Source organism: Hyperolius riggenbachi, chromosome 12 (assembly GCF_040937935.1).
Source record: "Hyperolius riggenbachi isolate aHypRig1 chromosome 12, aHypRig1.pri, whole genome shotgun sequence".
Classification (NCBI taxonomy): Eukaryota; Metazoa; Chordata; class Amphibia; order Anura; family Hyperoliidae; genus Hyperolius; species Hyperolius riggenbachi.
In genome coordinates this window covers 199,443,596-199,466,064 of record NC_090657.1, presented here as the reverse complement: position 1 = coordinate 199,466,064, position 22,469 = coordinate 199,443,596, and the positions used below count along the sequence as shown (strand labels likewise).

At 45.2% G+C, this 22,469-nt stretch overlaps 1 protein-coding gene across 10 annotated transcripts in view; it reads left to right on the top strand.

Moving 5' to 3' along the window:
* Positions 1-22,469, top strand: part of SULF2 (sulfatase 2) — a 504,100-nt gene that overhangs the window by 366,538 nt on the left and 115,093 nt on the right. For all 10 annotated transcript variants that reach the window (XM_068262650.1, XM_068262646.1, XM_068262649.1 and 7 more), the window contains one exon: positions 9,543-9,782. In XM_068262650.1, coding sequence (XP_068118751.1) covers positions 9,543-9,782 — 240 coding nt within the window. The remainder of the gene's footprint in view (positions 1-9,542; positions 9,783-22,469) is intronic.

Here is a 22,469-nt window from a genome sequence, read left to right as displayed (position 1 = left end):
CTACTTTCCAAAATGGGTCATTTGATCTGAGCGCGCCCAGCCGGGCTGCAGCTCTCTTAAGCTGCTCCAGACCTTGTCTCAGATTTCTACACCTTTAAACCTATTTGTGCTGAAACTGGACTCAAAATACAGAGGAATTCCACCCACCACGACCAAGGCTACAACTACAACCAACCAGAACAATCGGATTACTTTGGATGGCAGAGATTTAAACTGGATTGAAATCCTCCATGAAGCTCACCTCTGCTGAACACACCAAGCCTTCTAACAGCTGACCTGAAACAAGACCTTCAACCTCTCTGGAAACTTGATTGCCTGTGATTGCCCTCACTCCACCCTGTGAGTAATCCTTTATACATTATCCAAGGCATATGCACCAAGTGACTATTTTCCACATTTATGTTATCATTTATCTTCTAAAACAAGGAACTTTACTTAAAATAAATCTATGATCCAACTCTGTGTAGGAATGAAAGGATTTTGCATAGACCCCCTTTGATCCCAGCAGGACTCCAGAAGTACAAGCTATCTGAACAAGTCTATTGTCTCTAATGTCAACATACAAATACTCATCAAAGGACCTTTTCTCTGCATGCCCTCCCAAGAATCAATTACAAATTAACACCTCTCTGGCTCTACTCTTAAAATCCTTTGGGATACTCAGGAAATGCAGAAGGGGGCGGAGAGGTAGTGGATCCAAGTATAAAAAACATATTTGCCCTCAGAAAAGCTTAATCACAGCTACACTCTGCAATGCCAGATCGATAAATAATAAGACTGCAACTATACATGACCTAATAGAGCTCTCTGATTTGACCTTTTTGACAGAGACCTGGCTTGGGAAGCATGCAGGCCCAACTCTTGAAGCAACCGTGCCGGCCAATTATTCAATCTTGCACTGTGAGAGACAAGTCGGCAAGGGTGGGGGGGTTGCCATATGCTTCAGATCCTCCTTGAACATAAGGCCCCTGCCCATAGGCCCCACTGAAACCTTTGAATGTATTGCAGCTCAACTGTCAGCAGAAGTAAACATCAACATATTGCTCATATACCGCCCCCCAAAAAATGGTCCAGCCTTTCTTAAGGAAATATCTGAACTCTTATCCTGCGTAACAGTGGAACACCCTAGATGGATCATCCTGGGAGACTTCAATGCATGGGTGGATGATCACGACTCCCAGCTAGGAAGTGAACTACTTCTCATAATGAATGAACTGGGTTTCTCTCAGGCTATCAACCTCCCCACCCATACGAAAGGGCACACCCTGGATCTTATATTTCATTCCGGACTTTTAATATCACACATGGATATAAACCCAGTGGTATGGTCAGACCACCACACCATCCACTTCTCTCTGACAGCACCAGCGATAAAACACAGAGGGAAAGAACTCATAAAATACCGTTCACTGAAAGATGTCTCACCCCAGCACGTTCAGAATATCCTCAACTTCGACGCATTAACCAATCATTGCGCAGACCCAGACTCCATGGTCCTGATTTACAACCATGCAGTGTCATCTGCCTATGACGCCCTCGCTCCAGTTCGCATCAAACGATCTACACCACTTCACCATGCACGGTGGTTTGACAGCTCACTAAAGGACCTAAAGAAAGAAGTGCGCAGACTAGAAAGGAAGTGGCAAAAATCTCAGAATTCAAAAGATAAACACACCCTTGTCTCTCACCGGGAAAGCTACCAAAATGCGATCACCAAGAAAAAATCCTCCTACCTATCACAGGAGATCGCAAAGGCCGCCAACAGACCAGCCCAACTATTCCGCACAGTTGATAGACTATGTAATCCATCCTGTCTAAAACCCACTATAACTCCCTCAAAGGAGCTATGTGAGAAATTTGCCTGCTACTTTGCTGACAAAGTATCTTCTATTCGGTCTCTCATTCAGTCCACAGCACCCAAGACTCATGCAACTAATGGAAATAGCTGCAAAAACAACCTAACACCCTGGACTGATTTCAAAAGTATTAGTGAGGAAGAGATCTCAGACACCCTCTGTCGTCTCCACCAGACAACCTGCGACCTGGACCCTGGACCAACTAAACATATGCTGAAATGCCCTGACCTGCTTGGTCCAGCATTTCACAAAATAGTAAATTGCTCTCTGCAAGCAGGGAGGTTTCCTACCTCTCTAAAAGAAGGAATCATCAAGCCCCTTCTCAAAAAACCTTCCATGGATCCAGATGCTATGAGCAGCTACAGACCTGTCTCCAACCTCCCCTTCTTAGGTAAAGTTATTGAAAAGGCTGTCTATCTGCAACTTGAAACCAGGCTGTCAGTAAACAACATCCTGGACCCTCTACAATCTGGCTTTAAGAAACACCACAGCTGTGAAACAGCCCTCATCCAAGTCTGCAACGATCTGCTCATGGCAAGGGACAGAGGGGAATGCTCCATCCTAATCCTGTTGGATCTCTCAGCTGCTTTTGATACAGTTGACCATGAAATCCTGCTTAACAGACTGCAGGAGTACTGTGGCATCAGTGGATCAGTCCTCCAGTGGTTCAGATCATTCCTGACTGACAGAACACAGAGAGTATCCCTAGGACCTATAATGTCCAAACCTGCACCTCTACAATTCGGAGTGCCACAAGGATCAATCCTATCCCCTCTGCTGTTTGCAATCTACATGTTGCCACTCGGTACACTTATCCAACGACATGGCCTGACGTACCACTGCTACGCCGATGACACACAGCTATACCTGTCCTTCAAACCTGGTGGAACAGACCCTACCCCCAAAAAAAACTCTTGCTTAGCTGAGCTTCAGGCATGGATGAATGATAACTGGTTGAAACTGAATGCTGACAAAACTGAGGTCCTGTTTGTCCAAAGCCAGTGCTCGCCATCAAAACAGCTCTATCCTAAAGCAACACCAATCAGGATTGGGAATTCAGACATAAACAGCTCCAACCTTGTGCGCAGCCTTGGCGTACTAATCGATGGGGAGTTGAGTTTCAGAAACCAAATTTCATCTGTAGTTAAATCTTCCTTCTTTCATCTGAAGAACATTGCAAAGATTAAACATCTGATTCCCCCAGAGGATCTTCAAACCCTAGTCCACGCCTTCATCACATCACGGCTGGACTACTGCAATGCCCTTTATGCTGGCCTCCCCAAAAAAGACTTGCGTCGCCTGCAATTAGTGCAGAATGCTGCTGCCAGATTGCTAACAAACCAGCCTCGCCACTGTCACATTACACCGATCCTTCGCTCACTGCACTGGCTACCAGTAGAATGGAGAATACTCTTCAAGATTGGACTGCTGACATTCAAATCCCTGCACAATCTGGGCCCTGGATACATGAAGGACTTGCTGAAGCTGCACCACACCTCTCACAACCTCAGATCAGCAAGTTCTATAAACTTGGTCACTCCCAGAGTGCACCTCAAAAAATCTGGAGACAGAGCCTTCTGTCATGCTGCCCCTACTCTTTGGAACTCCCTACCACACCCAGTAAAGACAGCACCATCCCTGGAGCTATTCAAATCCAGACTGAAAAGCCACCTGTTTAGCCTGGCATTTCCAGATTTATAAAATTCTTCCCCTGTACCACGATGGTCGGAGCCATGCTTATGCGCTTTGAGTCCCACGGGAGAAAAGCGCTTTACAAATGTTATTTGTTGTTGTTGTTGTTATTTGTGGGGTGTGTTTACTGTCCTGACATTTTGGGGGGTGCTAAATTGTAAGCACCCCTGTAAAGCCTAAAGGTGCTCATTGAACTTTGGAAAAATTGAAGTTAGTTAAAAATGACACTTTGTGAAAAAAAAACAATAAAAATCAATTTCCGCTAACTTTTGACAAAAAATAAAATCTTCTATGAACTCGTCATACACCTAACAGAATACCTTGGGGTGTCTTTTTTTCTAAAATGGGGTCACTTGTGGGGTTCCTATACCGCCCTGGCATTTTACGGGCCCAAAACCGTGAGTAGTTTGGAAACCAAATGTCTCAAAATGACTGTTCAGGGGTATAAGCATCTGCAAATTTTGATGACAGGTGGTCTATGAGGGGGCGAATTTTGTGGAACCGGTCATAAGCAGGGTGGCCTTTTAGATGACAGGTTGTATTGGGCCTGATCTGATGGATAGGAGTGCTAGGGGGGTGACAGGAGGTGATTGATGGGTGTCTCAGGGGGTGGTTAGAGGGGAAAATAGATGCAATCAATGCACTGGGGAGGTGATCGGAAGGGGGTCTGAGGGGGATCTGAGGGTTTGGCCGAGTGATCAGGAGCCCACACGTGGCAAATTAGGGCCTAATCTGATGGGTAGGTGTGCTAGGGGGTGACAGGAGGTGATTGATGGGTGTCTCAAGGTGTGATTAGAGGGGGGAATAGATGCAAGCAATGCACTGGCGAGGTGATCAGGGCTGGGGTCTGAGGGCATTCTGAGGGTGTGGGCGGGTGATTGAGTGCCCTAGGGGAAGATAGGGGTCTAATCTGATAGGTAGCAGTGACAGGGGGTGATTGATGAGTAATTAGTGGGTGTTTAGGGTAGAGAACAGATGTAAACACTGCACTTGGGAGGTGATCGGACGTCGGATCTGCGGGCGATCTATTGGTGTGGGTGATCAGATTGCCCGCAAGGGGCAGGTTAGGGGCTGATTGATGGGTGGCAGTGACAGAGGGTGATTGATGGGTGGCAGTGACAGGGGGTGATTGACAGGTGATCAGTGGGTCATTACAGGGAAGCACAGATGTAAATATTGCACTGGCGAATTGATAAGGGGGGGGTCTGAGGGCAATCTGAGCGTGTAGGCGGGTGATTGGGTGCCCGCAAGGGGCAGATTAGGGTCTGATCTGATGGGTAACAGTGACAGGTGGTGATAGGGGGTGATTGATGGGTGATTGATGGGTAATTAGTGGGTGTTTAGAGAAGATAACAGATGTAAACAATACATTTGGGAGGTAAACTGACAGCGGGTTTGCGGGCGATCTAATGGTGTGGGTGGGTGATCAGATTGCCCGCAAGGGTCAGGTTAGGGGCTGATTGATGGGTGGCAGTGACAGGGGGTGATTGATGGGTGATAGGTGATTGGCAGGTGATTGACAGGTGATCAGTGGGTTATTACAGGGAAGAACAGATGTAATTAATGCACTGGTGAATTGATAAGGGGGGGTCAGAGGGCAATCTGAGCGTGTGGGCGGGTGATTGGGTGCCCGCAAGGGGCAGATTAGGGTCTGATCTAATAGATAAAAGTGACACGTGGTGATAGGGGGTGATTGATGGGTAATTAGTGGGTGTTTAGGAGAGAAAAAGATGTAAACAATGGATTTGGAAAGGTGATCTGATGTCGGATCTGCGGGCGATCTATTGGTGTGGGGGGGTGATCAGATTGCCCGCAAGGGGCAGGTTAGGGGCTGATTGATGGGTGGCAGTGACAGGGGGTGATTGACGGGTAATTGACGGGTGATTGACGGGTGATTGACGGGTGATTGACGGGTGATTGACGGGTGATTGACAGGTGATTGACAGGTGATCAGGGGGGATAGATGCATACAGTACATGGGGGGGGGGGTCTGGGGAGACTCTGAGGGGTGGGGGGGTGATCAGGAGGGAGCAGGGGGCAGGGGGGGGATAAAAAAAAAATAGCGTTGACAGATAGTGACAGGGAGTGATTGATGTGTGATTAGGGGAGCGATTGGGTGCAAACAGGGGTCTGGGGGGTGGGCAGGGGGGGTCTGATGGGTGCTGTGGGCGATCTGGGGCAGGGGGGGGGAATCAGTGTGCTTGGTGCAGACTAGGTGGCTGCAGCCTGCCCTGGTGGTCCCTCGGACACTGGGACCACCAGGGCAGGAGGCAGCCTGTATAATACACTTTGTAAACATTACAAAGTGTATTATACACTTTGTATGCGGCGATCGTCGGGTTAACATCCCGCCGGCACTTCCGTATGGCCGGCGGGATGTTGTGGGCGGGTGAGCGGCGCCAGGCGGAAGCGGAGGATCGCGTCACGGATGACGCGATCGCTCCGCCCATGCCCCTACAAGGACAGCCGCCATTTGTCTATACGGCGGTCCTTGCGGGGTCCACTTCCCGGCCGCCTCTGTGCGTTAGGCGGTCGGGAAGTGGTTAAGTTCTAGCAACAAATTATATGTTTTAAACATAAAAAGACTTTGTGGCTTAATATTTGGTTTTATTTCCTTCTGTAGTGCAATCAGTCACTAAGCCCTGGCATTGAGCTTTCCAGGCTGACATTGGTCTTTTATCTCTGAAGGCAGGAGATACGACTTTGAAGTAGCTTCTGTGTGCAAAATGTTTATTAGGCATTTTAAGTATAGTGTAACAATGGTACAAGTATTACATTACATTATAATGCATCCCACGCAGGGGAGCGGTAATATTGTCGATGAACGTAGACAACTCCAGCAGCTAGCAAGCTTCTTATACTGGAGGGGCTCAGATCATTCGTATAAACCTGTACAACCAATGTTATAAACATAAAAATGAATAAGAGCAACAAGATAGTTTGGCTCAATGGTAAGCAGCAGTCCTGAAAAGGTCTGTATGTGAGAGGGTAGAGAGGATCCTCACTTCCTGTCAATGTGCCCACCCCAGACCCTAGGAAAAGGCGGGAGTGAAAGGGAAGAAGAGGAGAGAGAAGGAAATAGAAAGAAAAGAGTATGTTATCTGGAGAAACGAAAATCAGTATGTGTTATATGTTCCAGCATCTAGGCTAGCGAGTTCCAAGGTTGCCATATGCACAAAAAAATTTTTTGTGTGTGTCACGTAGGACACTGGTAAGTTTCTCCCTAACCATAAAATCCTACATACAAGCTTTGACCTCAAGGAAGATTGAGGGTTTTTTTCCCAATTCTTTGCTTTTGTCATTTTGCTGATAGGAATAAGAAGGATGCTACTGTAATTTATTTTAGTCCTCTGTCTGGATTTCTACTTTACCATGGAAAAATTCCATCCATGAGTCCTTCCGTATATTAATGTGACTCCATGGCAAAAATGTTAGTAGATCCTAGCTATTCTCTGCCAGCTATCTATGCATTCATCTCGGTCTCTATGCTTTCCCATCTCTTGCTCCCATCCCTGCATGTAGGGTTGTTGCATAGAAGAGTCAGCGTGAAAGTCTAGCATAGATGGCAGAAATGGTTCTGGGCCCAGGCGGATTTCAAAGGCACATGTCCCTGAAAGTAGAAGTGAGTAAAGGAAAATCCTTACCTCGTGTGAGGGATGAAATCCAGTGTTTGATTTGCATGTATCGAAAAAGTCACATAGTTATTTTGGTTAACTAGACATCTGTCTATCAAGTTCGACCAGGAAAAAAAAGCAGGGCAATAGCTTGTTCAATTGGGCCACTATTAACCCAGGTATGGTTTATTTAATCTGAGCCTTCTCATGTGACTCCCTCTTGAGGCGGGGCTGATACAGAGAGTGGAAACTTGCCAGACACATTTTATATTAACAGAAAACTGTTTTTTTTTTTTTTACTATAAATACTATAAAACATGCCCCGGTCATTCTTGTGAAGCGTCATTCCTAGTGGCAGGTTCACTTGAAGAATAATTCCCAGTAGCCCTATGAAGACCACATACAAAACATCTGTGATATGGGTACAAACTATGAGATAGAGTAAAGGAGGAGTGAGACCTGATTGAATACAAATCAGTCTTATTCAAAAATACAAAACTTTATTCAAACATATGCTCATTATTAAAAACTGCAAGATAAAAATCCCACCATATAGCCCATCCCCCACCCCATCCATGCACATACCCACCCAGGCGTCCCCTATACTCTCCCCCTCCTAAACAAGGGTGTATCTCTGGATCGTGTGCACACGTATTAATAGCTGCGCAGCCCTGCAAAAATAGATCAAAACTTTGTTATGAAAAAATGTTGCCAAATCCCTCACAAGCAGAGATTTATGGATATCATAGGAAGTTCATTTGAAAAATGGATTCCAGAACATTCATCCAGTACGTAATGATTTCTTCATATCATATAGCCTCCTATATTGTGCACATAATCATCCAATGAAACAAAATGGAGTACTCAGCGTCCCATCAGGCTAGCAAATCACCTCAGTATAGTATGTTGATATGGCAGAATGCAGTCCTGTATTATAGCATAGCATAGCACATGCAGTACGATTCCTAAGGAACTTTTGGCAAACAAGCGCATCAAGTAGCAGCATGTATCAAGTTAAGGCAGCAGCAAGGCACATCCAGTGCTAGCCAATTCACAAAGCAAAACAAGCAGACAAGGTGCATGGCAATATTATCAATGTCACTATGCAGGCCGCATGTGCAGTTGAGGTGCCCTCAGGGCTCTTACTGTATCCACCGGTCTGGGGCCTTGATGTTGGCCTGCTATGACGGAGCCTGGGAAGACTAGCCGAGTCTCTGGTGATGGAGGTGTGGAGAGAAGGATGCAGCACCTGGTTTAGGCAGCATGGAGGCATGGAGGGGAAAACCTCATGGTGGAGGACGGCGTCCTCGATCGATTTCGCCGGACTCTGCCGGCTTCTTCAGGAGGCGTGTCTCTCTGTGGACCACGCTGCGTCTACGTGCAGGCCGCCGTCCAATCCGACCGCAAGTACGGCATCTCCCGCCCCCACACCAGGGCCAACGCGAGCGGAGGGGCGGAGCGGGCAGACACGACGGGCGCGCCCAATAGCACACCCGGCGCGTCCGCCAAGCCCCGCCCCCCCGCACGCAGGCCCCGGGGAAGGGGCGGGAGACGCCAAAGCAGCCGGATCAGACGGCGGCAGCACAAACAGACACAAGCGTTCCACATCCCATCCCAAAACAACATCACAAAAACAAGATAACTATACAGTAATAATTATTATTCGCAATTAGAAAACGCCTAACATATGTATATGTGGCTTTGCAAAACAACAAATTTAAATGGATAATTTAAATCACAGTACATATAATTCCGCTCACTCTTACGTTTTCACTACCCCCACCATAAAAAAAAGAAGAGATGTGCATACATGCACATCCCTATCCAGATGGGGATCAAGCCAATTATGGCATAAACACAAGTCAAGAAATTTTCTCCCTAAACATCATGCGGAAAACTAGATATGAGATGCCCCAGCAGGGAGCCCCCAAAGCCCATCGCCCACTAGAAGAGCAAAACAGACCCTTCTGTGATATGGACTGTTTGTCTCCCTATGTTATGATGTAAACTCAAAGATAATCAGATTATGTATTATTATTATTTAGTATTTATATAGTGCTGACATCTTCTGCAGTGCTTTGCAGAGTATATAGTCTTGTCACTTCTCTATTTGTTCAGTAAGCCAGTAACTATTCAGTAAGGAGACCTTGGGCAAGACTCCCTAACACTGCTATTGCCTACTGAGTGCGCCCTAGTGGCTCCAACTCTGGTGCTTTTGAATCCAACAGGAGGAAAAGCGCAATATAAATGTTCTGTATCTTGTCACAATCTAAACCCAACCATAGACCATCAGAGTCTAGAGTCAATTTAGGGGTAAGCCATATATACTGTATAATGTAAACTGGCCTCACCATGTGGTTTGTGATCTCTCCCATAACAGGCTCCATGCAGGTGATGAATAAGACCAGACGCATCATGGAACAAGGAGGGACTCACTTTATCAACGCCTTTGTCACCACGCCCATGTGCTGCCCATCTCGCTCCTCCATCCTGACTGGGAAATATGTCCACAACCACAACACCTACACCAACAATGAGAACTGCTCCTCACCATCCTGGCAAGCCCAGCACGAGAGCCGAACCTTCTCTGTGTACCTCAACAACACCGGATACCGCACAGGTCAGAGCACCACCTCAGCCATTGAAGCAAGGGGAGGGGGGAGGGGGGTTCAGGGCCGGCGCTACCATAGAGGCAAGGGGGCAATAGCCCCAGGGCCCGTGAGCCTGTAAGGTGTCTCCCCATCTTAACTCTTGGTCCCCAGGGGCCTCTGCAGAGTTTTTGGCAGAGAAGCGTATCACCTGTGCTGGCGGGCAGGTGAGACACTATACTGCCAAAGACTGCAGGGACCCCAGGAAGCACAGTTAGGCTGGGAGGGGATTGGAAGGGAGGGTCAGGAGCCTTCTCATGGGCCCAGAAGGGAATTTTTTCTGCAACAAAGGGCCCCTAATTCCGCTTCTTGTTCGGGGAGTGTTTGTTGGGGGCCCTCCAGACTAGTTTTGCCCCATTGTCACTACAACTGGCCCTGGGGGGGTCATGTCTATAAACTTGTCTCCGAGAAGGAGGATTTGATTCTTTTTTTTTATTTTTAGATCTGAGGGGAAAAAACAACTACATATTCCTTGTATTCTGAAAAGAATGTCTGCACTGCTGCTTCCTTCTAAACATGATTGGTCACTTGCCAAGACAAATGGGCAGCTGAGTGTGATGTGTTACACACCCTCCTGCCCTTACTTATATCAAATCACCAAGGGGCAAGGAATGCATTGGTTAAGGTGTTTCGTGCACCTCAATATGTGACTAATAGAGCTTTAACCACTTTACCACCAGGGGCGTTGAAACACGTTCCGCCCCTGGTGGTACTTCCGCTGTCCGCGCTCGCGCTCCTGCACGCCGCCGCCCGCTTGCCCGGAGATCAATGAATGGGAAAAACCATTCCCGTTTGTTGATCTCAGCCCCCAACAATGATCGGCTGCTTCTATGAGAAGCAGCGCGATCATTTTGATTTTCCCAGCCTCATTGTGCTTCCTGTAAGCGTACTTCCGGATGCTTACAGGTCGCATGAACAAAAAATTACTGTGGCCATCTTGTGGCCAAATAGTAAAACTACACCCTAAAATATTTTTCATAAATAAATACCTAGTTTTACATTATAAATGACCTCATTACCTCCCACACTCCCCAATTTTTTTTTTTGTAACAAAAAGAAAAAAAAATTACAATTAAAAAAAAATACATAAATAGTTACCTTAGGGACTGAACTCTTTAAATATTTATGTCAAGTGGGTATAACACTGTTACTTTATAAACTATGGGCTTGTAATTAGGGATGGACACAAAACTGAAAAAAATGCACCTTTATTTCCAAATAAAATGTTGGCGCTAAACATTGTGATAGGGACATAATTTAAACGGTGTAATAACCGGGACAAATGGACAAATACAATACGTGGGTTTTAATTATGGAGGCATGTATTATTTTAAAACTATAATGGCCGAAAACTGAGAAATAATTATTTTTTTCCGTTTTTTTCTTATTCTTCCTGTTAAAATGCATTTACAGTAAAAGAGCTCTTAGCAAAATGTACCACCCATAGAAAGCCTAATTGGTGGCGGAGAAAACAAGATATAGATCAGTTCATTGTGATAAGTAGTGATAGAGTTATAGATGAATGAATGGAAGGAGCGCTGAAAGGTGAAAATTGCTCTGGTGGTCAAGTGGTTAAACTGCTGGGCTATCAATACAGACCTTTCTCTTCATGTTACATATGGAGAAGCCGGGTCCATCACCAAGGATGTCATTTACTTTCAAGAATGAGGGGTAGTTGTACAGTACATGTATACAGTATATTTCTCTTGGTGCACAAATCTGTGTGTGGATAATAACTGCACAAGGATGAGAAGGCACTTTAAGGAAACATGAGGTGAAAATAAATTGATGAGATAAACAATTGTATCTGTCCTTCTACTCCTAAAAAATACTTTGTTTTTAGATATCATACAGTTTTATATTATATTTAAATTTAGTTTTGAAGTTTTTATTGTTCCATTGTCTCTGCTCAATGACATATTCATTGAAGTAAGCCTGAGCTAAAATCTATGAACTATTGACTCTCTCGCTCTATCTCTCCCTTTTCTCTCTCTCTCTCCCTCTCCCCCCCCCCTCTCCCCCTCTTCTCTCTCTCTCTCTCTCTCTCTCTCTCTCTCTCTCTCTCTCTCTCTCTCTCTCTCTCTCTTCCTGCTTTTAAAAGCCATTTTCTGCTAGTAGAGGGTTTTATGGTTGTAATTCCTTATCAAAGAGGATTACGATATAGTCCAACCAGGTTCCGACCTAGACAGAAACTGTCCCTTGCATACCTGATTTTTAACTCTTTCAGGCAGAGAATTAAAAAAGGAGCACAGCCTAGTTTTTGGTGTGCTTGACACTGTACATACACATGTCTATCTCATCATGTCACGTCACCTTACGTTTTCTTCAGGGCCCTTTTCCACTAGCAAAGTGATGCGAATGCGGCTACCTCCCCGCATCGCATCACTTCAGCTTGCTTTCGTCTCACTTCTGCATCTCCCGATGTGGAAGTTGATGGAGCAGACAGAACATGGATGCAGCCGTGCGAGAATCTTCAGCATGCTGCAGATTCCCTGATCGATCTGCACCGCTCCGCATAACCAGCACGCAATGGAAACACTTCCGTTGATGTGCTTTGGTTTCAGTTTGGCCGCGTTGCAGTTGAAACGGGCCCTTAACCATTTTAGCCTTTTGGACGTTGCTGCTACGTCCAAAAGGCTGCTGCCATGTGCTGCCACGGCCTATCGTGCGCGCCTCGCGCTCTCCCATGCCACCATTCGTTAACCTGGAGATCAATGAATGTGAACACAATTCCCATTCATTAATCTCAGTCCCCATTATGGTGCACATACATGGTACAATTTTTTAAATTTTTTTCGAGTAGATAATGTTGTTCGATTATTCCATTAGATCGAATATAATTTTTTTTCCAACATGTCCGATCTGATTTTTATTGAAAAAACTGGATAATCGATTCTTTTTTCTTAATCGGAAAAAAATATTCTTTTAAACTTTCGTTTGATTTGATCGTTTTGGTTTAATAAACGGGAAAATTTAACATTTTTATTGTACCTTGTATGGTACAAAGACCAACAATTTCTATGAGAAGCCGCGGTCTTTCTGAACAACAACAAAAAAAAAAATCACGTCCTCCCTATACTTCCTGTAAGCAAGAGTGCTCGCTTACAGGATGGAATAAAAAAAAAAAAAAGACTGTGGCCATCTTGTGGCCAAATAGTAAAACTACATGTACATACTTTTTTTTCACCTAAGGGTCTGAACATTTTTAATATGCATGTCAAGAGGGTATATTACTAATATTTTTAAAATTATAAGCTTGTAAATAGTGATGGAAAAAAAACTGTAAAAATGCACCTTTATTTCCAAATAAAATATTGGACCCATACATTGTGATAGGGACATAATTTAAATGGTGTAATAACCAGGACAAATGGGCAAATAAAATATGTTGGTTTTAATTATGGTAGCATGTATTATTTTAAAGAAACTCTGAAGTCTCCTTTTTTTACCGGTTTTTCTCATATAATCCTTTTCAGCATGATTGCCCCACTTCATTCGCCACATCCCTGTGGCAGATGGGTGATTTATTGCTGTTTAATAGCCCTGAAAACCCCCTGGGCTCACAGGGCTTCACTTCCTCAATGAGGCAGAGCTTTCAGCTGTAGCTCTGCCTCCTCCACAGTCAATCTCTGCGGATCGCCGCCTCTCCCCGCTCCTCTCAGTCTTCTTTCACTGAGAGGGGCGGGGAGGAGGCGGAGATTCGTGGAGATTGATTGTGGAGAGGCTGAGCTACAGCTCAAAGCTCAGCCTCTCCAGGAAGAAAAGCCCTGCGAGCAAGGGCAGCACAATCTGCAACCTGCAAAGTCATAGAACTTTGCTGGTCTATAAGGCCTGGTGCACACCAAAAATCGCTAGCAGATCCGCAAAATGCTAGCAGATTTTGAAACGCTTTTTCTTATTTTTCTGTAGCGTTTCAGCTAGCATTTTGCGGTTTTGTGAAGCGTTTTTGGTGTAGTAGATTTCATGTATTGTTACAGTAAAGCTGTTACTGAACAGCTACTGTAACAAAAAACGCCTGGCAAACCGCTCTGAAGTGCCGTTTTTCAGAGCGGTTTGCGTTTTTCCTATACTTAACATTGAGGCAGAAACGCATCCGCAATCCAAAATCTGCAGCAGCCCGGGAGTATGCGTTTCTGCAAAACGCCTCCCGCTCTGGTGTGTACCTGCCCATTGAAATACATTACCCAAGCGGATTCGCACCCGCAAGCGGATCGCAAACCGCAGCAGAACCGCTCTGGTGTGCACTAGGCCTATCACAGCAATAAATCACCCATCTGCCATGGGAATGCAGCGATTCAAGTGTGGCATTCATACTGAAAAGGATTATATGAGAAAAACAGTTTAAAAAAAACGAGACTACAGAGTCTCTTTAAAGCTATAATGGCTGAAAACTGAGAAATAATGAATTTCTTTCCATTTCTTCTTAATATTCCTGTTAAAATGCATTTAGAAAAAAATAATTCTTAGCAAAGTGTACCACCGAAAGAAAGCCTTATTGGTGGCAGAAAAAATAAGATATAGATCAATTCATTGTGCTAATTAGTGATAAAGTTGTTGGCAAATGAATAGGAGGTGAAAATTGCTCGGATGCATAAGGTGAAAGACGACTGAACATGAACAGAACTGAATTGAACATGTCATAAGCAGTGAGTACATTTTAGGAGTGCATTTTCTAGCAGAGATCAGCACACAGTGCAGCTAGTTTGCAATCAGTATAGGCACAGAGTAACATTGTTGAACATAAAGGGGAAACATGTAAGTATCTCTCTTATCCTTCCTAATAAAACTGTCCCTGTGTACTCCTGTCTCTGTGTCCTTGGGTCTGTGCTTTTTGCTACTGCACATGTGCACAGCACGGGCCGTTGGGACAGGAGGGCGGGGCCAGTTAGCTGGGCGGGCGTGTGGGCCAGTTAGCTGGGCGGGCCTTCGGATAGGTGTACGGCTGGCGGGTTCAGCGGCGGTGAAAGACAGACCTAGAGCCCATTTTTAAACAGGCTTAGGTCTATTAGTTTTTAATAATAATCTATATAAATGAAGTTATTTAAAATTTTGCTTTTAATATTTTTTTTGTACCAAAAGTCCTCTTTGTAGTGGATGCAGAAGGTGGATATTTTACCGCCTGCCCACTGCTCTGTCTGGGCGCCTGGGCCCCACAAACATTCAAAACCTCCCATGTCAAAAGGAGAGGGTTGTGGAGACTGACATATTTATTTCCTCTTATCAATGCACATTGCCTGGCTGTCCTGGTGATCCACTGCCACTAATGCTTTTAGCTACAGACCCTGAACAAGGGAGCAGATTAGATGTTTCTGACAAAATCTGATAGCTGCATGCTTGTTTCAGATGTGTGATTCAGACAATACAGATGCCAACATGATCTGCAGGACGCCAGGCAACTGGTATTGTTTAAAAGGAAGTAAATATGGCAGCCTCCATATGTCTCTCACATCGGGTTCTTTTGAAAATCCCAATTTCAGGATGCAAGCTGTCAGACTTGCTGGCAGCCCTGCTGATCTTTCATGCAGCAATAGTATCTGGAATCACACACCTGAAACAAGCATGCAGCTAATCCAGTCAGAGTTCAGTCCGAACACCTTGTTCAGGGCCTATGGCTTAAAGAGACTCTGTAACATCAAAAACCTCCCCTGGGGGGTACTCACCTCGGGTGGGGGAAGCCTCTGGATCCTAATGAGGCTTCCCACGCCGTCCTCTGTCCCACGGGGGTCTTGCTGCAGCCCTCCGAACAGCCGGCGACAGACCCGACTAGATTCAATATTTACCTTTGCTGGCTCCAGCGGGGGCGCTGTGGCGGCTTTCGGCTCGGAAATAGACGGAAATACCCGATCTCCGTCGGGTCCGCTCTACTGCGCAGGCGCCGGAAACTTGCGCCTGCGCAGTAGAGCGGACCCGGCGGCGATCGGGTATTTCCGCCTACTTCGGAGTCGACAGCCGTCAGAGCGCCTGCGCAGGAGCCGGGAAGGTAAATATTGACGTCACGGCTGCACGGAGGGCTGCAGCGAGACCCCTGAGGGACGGAGGACTGCGTGGGAAGCCTCATTAGGATCCGGAGGCTTCCCCCACCCGAGGTGAGTACCCCCCAGGGGACGTTTTGACGTTACAGTTCCTCTTTAAAGTATTAGAAGCAAAGGATAAGCAGGACAGCCATGTAATGTGCATTACTTGAAAGGACATAAATACTGTATGTCAACATCCATATTTTCTCAAAAAATCCCATAGTAAAGCCAAAGCCAACAACTACTATGTGGCCATGCAGGGTCCCCTTAATACCATCCCCCCTCCTCTTATACACTTCCTGTAGAGGTCATGATTTATTTTATATTATCATGGTCAAAGGAAGTGCCCTAATAGCTTTGTCCCGGGGAATTCAGGAAATGATAAGAAACACATCCATAAGCATTTAAAATGGACACCAGTGACTTGCATAACGTGCAGTCCTAGTAACTGATTGCTATTCTGGTCCGGATGAGAATCACATGGCAAACCATAAATAAGTGAACCTTCAAGTTGGCAAGAGGGCAGTATAACAAGGTTTAAAGTGCACCTGAACTCTTGCACAGAAGGAAAGTATAGAGAAATGCACCCTGTATGTACTTAGAGAGTTTAACCGGTCGAAATTCCCCCTCATCTGTGACTAATCACCACTGTAATTTGATATCTCAGCTGTGTCCGCTCAGGAATCTCCTCTGCCAAGGCAGAGCAGCTAATTTGTAAACACAGGATGTTAACCCTACCTGTCTGCTTCCATGAATGCAGGAAGTAGACACAGCAGATTTTTTACAGGATTTGTAACAGCTGTAACAAAGAGTTGTTGTTTTTTTTTGTTTTGTTTTGTTTTTTTTGTTTTTTTTTAGATATTATAGTGTTGTGAATCTGTTAAAGCAAAAAGGAAGTTCTAAGTTCAGGTCCACTTTAAGTCTAAGTACCCCTTCATTAGTGTGGGCTCATTGTTAGGAGAGCAGTTAAACAGGTAATATCTGAGCATTACGACGTATGGTATGTGCTAAGGATGCGTTATTGTTGTGAATAAATGGATTCAGTTCTACAGTACAGGTAGTCCCCGGTTAAGGAACAAGATAGGGGACTGTAGGTTCGTTGTTAACCTGAATCTGTTCTTAAGTCGGAACATTGTGCCATCTCTGTCCCCTGTACCTCCTCTGTGCCTCCAGTGTCCCCCTCTGTATCACCTCTGCCCTCTGTACCTGCTTATACAAGTTTAAAAGACATTTTTTCTTTACATTTTTTAAATTCGATTTTCTCAAAAAAACTACAAGTCCAATTTGAAAAAATGTTCGTTTGACTTGTTCCCATGGAAACACAGAATCCATGCCGTTCGTATCGGCGGGTCATTCGTTAGTCGGGGACTACCCGTATTAAAACCAGGCTGTATCATACTGACTGAAATAAGTAAATTGCCCTAGGATCGTACTTCATCCCGGGCAAACCCCCCTTCCCATGAAAAATCTTTACGTTTTCTCAAAAAGATCATTAGGGACATCTGTAGGGCTGATATTGTTGTGAAACTTCTCCCATAATGGCCTCACTTCACTAAGCAGTTTAGACTAGTCTACTGATGGTTTTTAGTCTACTGATGGTTTGGTCAGTTGCATCAAAGGAGAATTCACTATTAGACCTGTTTTTAGACCTGGTCTAAACCATTTGGTAATTAGGTAAGTAAAGCAGGGGAAATGATCAAAAGATGCAATTCACAAACAAGTAGCTATGACTGACATCCTTCTCCTTTGATGAGCTCTCATTTGCATACAACTCCTGCATAATTAATTCAAAAGGTTCCATCCTCACATCTAATACACCTCACAGAATTACTTCACCAACAAGAAATCAGCTGGTCTAATCTGTCAGAAAAAGTGGGCGTGGTTACACCTTGTTTGCCTTTGTGAATTGTGTAATTACTGATTGTTAGACCAGGTCTAAAAAACGGTCTAATGCTGGGCATACACGGCTCGACGCTACCTTATTAATCGAGCTGCTGATGGCTCGATTGATAATATCCAACGTGTCCGATCACCACGGGGATCGATTCCGCGCTCGATACCTGCAGGCGGACAATAGGGGCGAATCGAGCGAAAAATAAGAAGCGCCGGCGGGGACGAGCGGGAATCGATTCGGGTGCACGCACGGACGCGGCGGGAGTCAATCCGGCGGCTAATCGGTCGCCAGATCGACCCGTGTATGCCCAGCATAAAACATTACACCAAACCATCAGTAGACTGAAAACCATCTGTAAACTAGTCTAAACTGCTTAGTGAATTGAGGCCAATGTGGTGTTAGGGCATGACCCTGTCCCTGATGGTTTACTTTCTAAAGATGTGGCCACCTGTGATACATTTTAGAAAGTGAATCAGAGAGAGGAAACAAACACTGAATAAATCATTTTTAAATGAATACAGTATCATTAAAAAAAATAATATATATATATATATATATATATTGTATTATTTTGACTACAGTTCCTCTGCAATAATGTCCTCAAAATCGCATCTGTTTGAAGTTAGTCAGTCGGATTGAGCTGTGTGTGGCCATCTTCACTGCTGTGTGGCGGCCCCTGTGATTTTCCCAAGGAAACCCCATCAGTGATGGCAATATTCATTTATCAGACGGGAAGCTCTGTTTTCAGTCTGGAGATAAATTGCTTGCAGCTTTGTTGTTCCTCTTTAATGAGCGTAAATGGGAGCAAATTTGCATCTCTAATTGTGTTTATGTTCTTTTCAAGATGGGAAGTGTTTATGAGGGAATTGTAATAGGCTGCAAACAATTCACACTTATTTATGATGCTTTCTGGTGGGGAATTTCACCAGGTCTCTCTTGCCGTTATTGAGGGTTGCAGCTAATCGCATCTCATCATAAATGTCTGACGCGCGGCGGAATGTCATACGGCGCCCTGATCCACTAAGTCATCCCACTAGGTATCCTAATATCTCCGGAGTACCAATCGTGTGATCCAACAAGCTGGACTGGATTCATTAAAACTAGTCTACTGATAGATACTAGAAGATTGCTGTCCTTAGCTGGGTCACATTGGGACATGGTGTGGTTGTTTGTAAACACAAAAAAGAAATCGAAAGCACACAATAGTGTAGTATGTTCGTTGTATAGAATGTGAATAAATACTTCCCACAAGGAAGGGTTACCGACGGCAACCACTGTATAGGCAGGTGAGAAGGTCAGATCCAACCCCACTTGGGTTAAGAAGTCGCTCTCTGTAGACCGGAAAATAGGAGGTACACCGCTCTGCAAGGGTGGATAAGCGTATAGGTAGTAGGACAAAACAGGCGGCAGGTGGAATAAAATACACTAAAAACAGCTTAACCTCTTTAGGACGAGTGCAGTTGAAGTCTACGCCCTGTTTATGTCCGCCTAAGGGCCTGTTTCCACTACACGCAGATTGGATGCAGAATGGATGCAGAAACACTGACTCCAATGAATGCCCATGGGCCTGTTTCCACTAAACGCGAATTTTCTGATGCAGATTTTCCCATAGGTATTCATTGGAGTCAGTTTTTCTGCATCCATTCTGCATCCAATCTGCGTGTAGTTGAAACAGGCCCTTAGCCTGTCAGGGTGTAGATTTCAACTGGAGGAAGCCCCAGTGGGTAGGTTACGGTATAAAACTTTTATTTAATATTGTCTCTGACTGGGCTGGAGGAAGCCCCAGTGGGTAGGTTACGGTATAAAACTTTTATTTAATATTGTCTCTGGTTTCTTTTAAAACTTACAACCTGGAGACTGCCATTTTGTATTTATCATTTAACAATGCCGATGGACTGTCTCTTCTGCTGATCCTCTGCCTCCAATACTTTAAAGTAAAAGGCAAAGCTAGCTAAGGTAAGCACAGAGGGGTGTTCATGCTAGATCCACGTACCTCTGTGCATTACCCGTTACTTTCCTGATTCCCGATGGTCCCTATCACCACCTCCTGAAACATTTGACTGGAGGGATGTTACCTCCTATCACACTTCCAAGGAGTGATCGCATGGACGGGAGATTGTTTAGAAATTGATATTGCAGCCTTCTTATCGCTCACACTGCACAGCCACTTTAAAGCGGACCTGAACTCAGAGCTTCCTCTCTGCTTTATAAGATAAGCAACGGACCATGGTGTTAAACCCCCCTAGTGACCAGTCCATTTTTTACTAAATAGGCCACTGCAGCTTTAAGGCTCGCTGCAGGGCCGCTCAGCTCAGCACACAAGTGATCCCCCCCTTTTATCTCCACCAACAGATATTTCTGTTGGTGGGGTCTGATTGCTCCCCAAATGTTTATTTTTTTTTTACTATTTTTTTTATAATCCCCCGCCAGCCAATCAGTGCGATCGGCTGTAATAGGCTTCTGCCTATGACAGTGGATCGCCTTTGCTCCTCTGGAGGGGACAGCCGAGTGACACGGCTGTCCCCAGTACACCGCTGCCTTAGATCGCATCGCTGTACATTGTTAATAAACGGCGAAACAAGCGTTCAACAGTCTCCGGCCGCTGAGAGACTGATGGCGGAGCAGAGCTCCGTCATTCATGCGCGCGCAATCTCCTGCAATCTCTGCCCGCAGCCATTCATGCCAGCTGACGTGGAGTGGTCCTGAGGCTTCCACACTGCTCACGCCAATAGGCGTCAAGCAGTCGTTAGGAGGTTAATAACCTTTAATGAAAACATTTATTTGTTACAGCTGACAGAACTCCTGCAATAAATCTGCTGTGTGTCTACTTCCTACTTTCATAGAAGCAGACAGGGTTAACATCCTGTGTTTATAAATTAGCTGCTCTGCCAAGGCAGTCAGCTGACACATCTGAAAGATCAAACTACAGTGGTGATTAGTCACAGATGAGGGGAATTAGACAGGCTAAACTCTCTAAATACATACAAGGTACATTTCTCTGTGTTTTCTTTTTGTCCTGTGCAAGAGTTCAGGTCCACTTTAAGAATGGGGAGCAGAGGTATCACAGCACTGGTTTAATGTCCTGAGCTAGCGGTAATGTAGCACCGAGGTGCGGCGTGTTTCTCTAACTCTGTCCCTCCTGAGGTGAGCTCATGTTTGGGAGGGAAATGTCAGCATTGAACAGAGCTTTACGCCCTTCACAGCTGCTTTCCTGCCTTGCTTCAGACTCTGCTGAGCACATTTGTTTTTACAAACATTGCGAAACACAGACTGAAACACTTCACATTGAAGTGTTTATCGTTAGGGGCATCCAGTCCTCAGGGCGGTTTAACCCTGATGGGTGAGTCATGAAAATGTGCAAGATCAACTTCTTATTGACTTAAAGCTCCACTCTTGAAGAACCTGGAATTATCTCCTATGTAAGCTCTGTACCTTGGAAGAGTTTCAGCAAACCTTAGTTCAGGTGCCTCTAATGAGCACATACCAGACAAACTGCTGCAGTGTCTTCCTATAACAAGCGCTGTACAACTGTATTGTACGCATGCAGCATGTTCTGCCAATAGAAAGGGAAGGAGGAATTATGGGGCGGGCCACAAGCATAATGGGCGTGTTTGTCGCTTGTCATTTAGTGGCACCAGATGTACACACTAGATTATTTCTAAACTAGCTCCAGATGGCAGATCATCTATCACATGGACGAGGCTTTAGTCTGTTATAGTTACTTTATTAGTCCTAGCTTTGCAATAAGAGTACAAGTGCATTTCTTTACCCTGTTTACCGTAAATAGATTTAGAATCCACGCTAAGCATATTTAAAGCAGTACTGAAGCGAACCTGTGAAAAAAAGTTAGATACTCCCCTGGTGAGAGGGAAGGATCTGGATCCCATAGAGCCTTCCAGGTCCTCTCTCTGTGCTCTCGGACCACTTCCGTACCCCTGTGAAAGTCTGCGCCTCCGTGGCTCTTTAGAAGCACTCCTGTCCCTAAGCCCTTCTGAAGATGCGTCCATACTGCGCATGCATGAGCACACACTAGCACGTGCGCAGTACGGAACCCACTCATCTCCGGAAGTACTCTGACTCATGAGGTACTCCACGGAGAGAGGGAAGCGCAGCCAAGCTGTCATTCACTAGCCTTCCCATTCTCATTTGCAAAGGTAAATGTGTTTGGACCCCCCGGCCTTTTCTATTGAGATGAATGGAGAGGAGCTACAGCAGACAGCATAGTAGGGATATGGCATTGATTGCAGTCTCCCAGAGGGTGCATTACCCGTCAGTACCAGACAGTAGGGATGATCAATGAGATGCAAATAATTTATTTTTGCATTCACATTTCATGTAAATGAAATGCAGCTTGAAATTGGACCAATCAGAATAACTCCCTGACAATTTTTATTGGTCCAAGTTCAAGCTGCATAACATTCACATGAAATTTGAATGTAAGGATAAATTACTTGCATCTAATTGCTCATCCCTACTGGTCAGCACAGTGACAAAGTAGATAGCACTCTTGCCTTCCAGCGCCTGGTCCCTGGTGTGTGTCCCAGCCAGGGCACAATCTGCACAGTTTTTATGTCCTCCTCGTGTCTGTGTGGGTTTCCGCTGGGGACTCTGGTTTCCTCCAACCTCCCAAAAACATACAGATAAGTTAATTGGCTTCCCGCTAAAATTGAGTGTAGATATAACTATGGTAGGTATTAGATTGTGTCCTCCTCTGAGGGACAGTTAGTGACATGACTATGTACTCTGTAAAG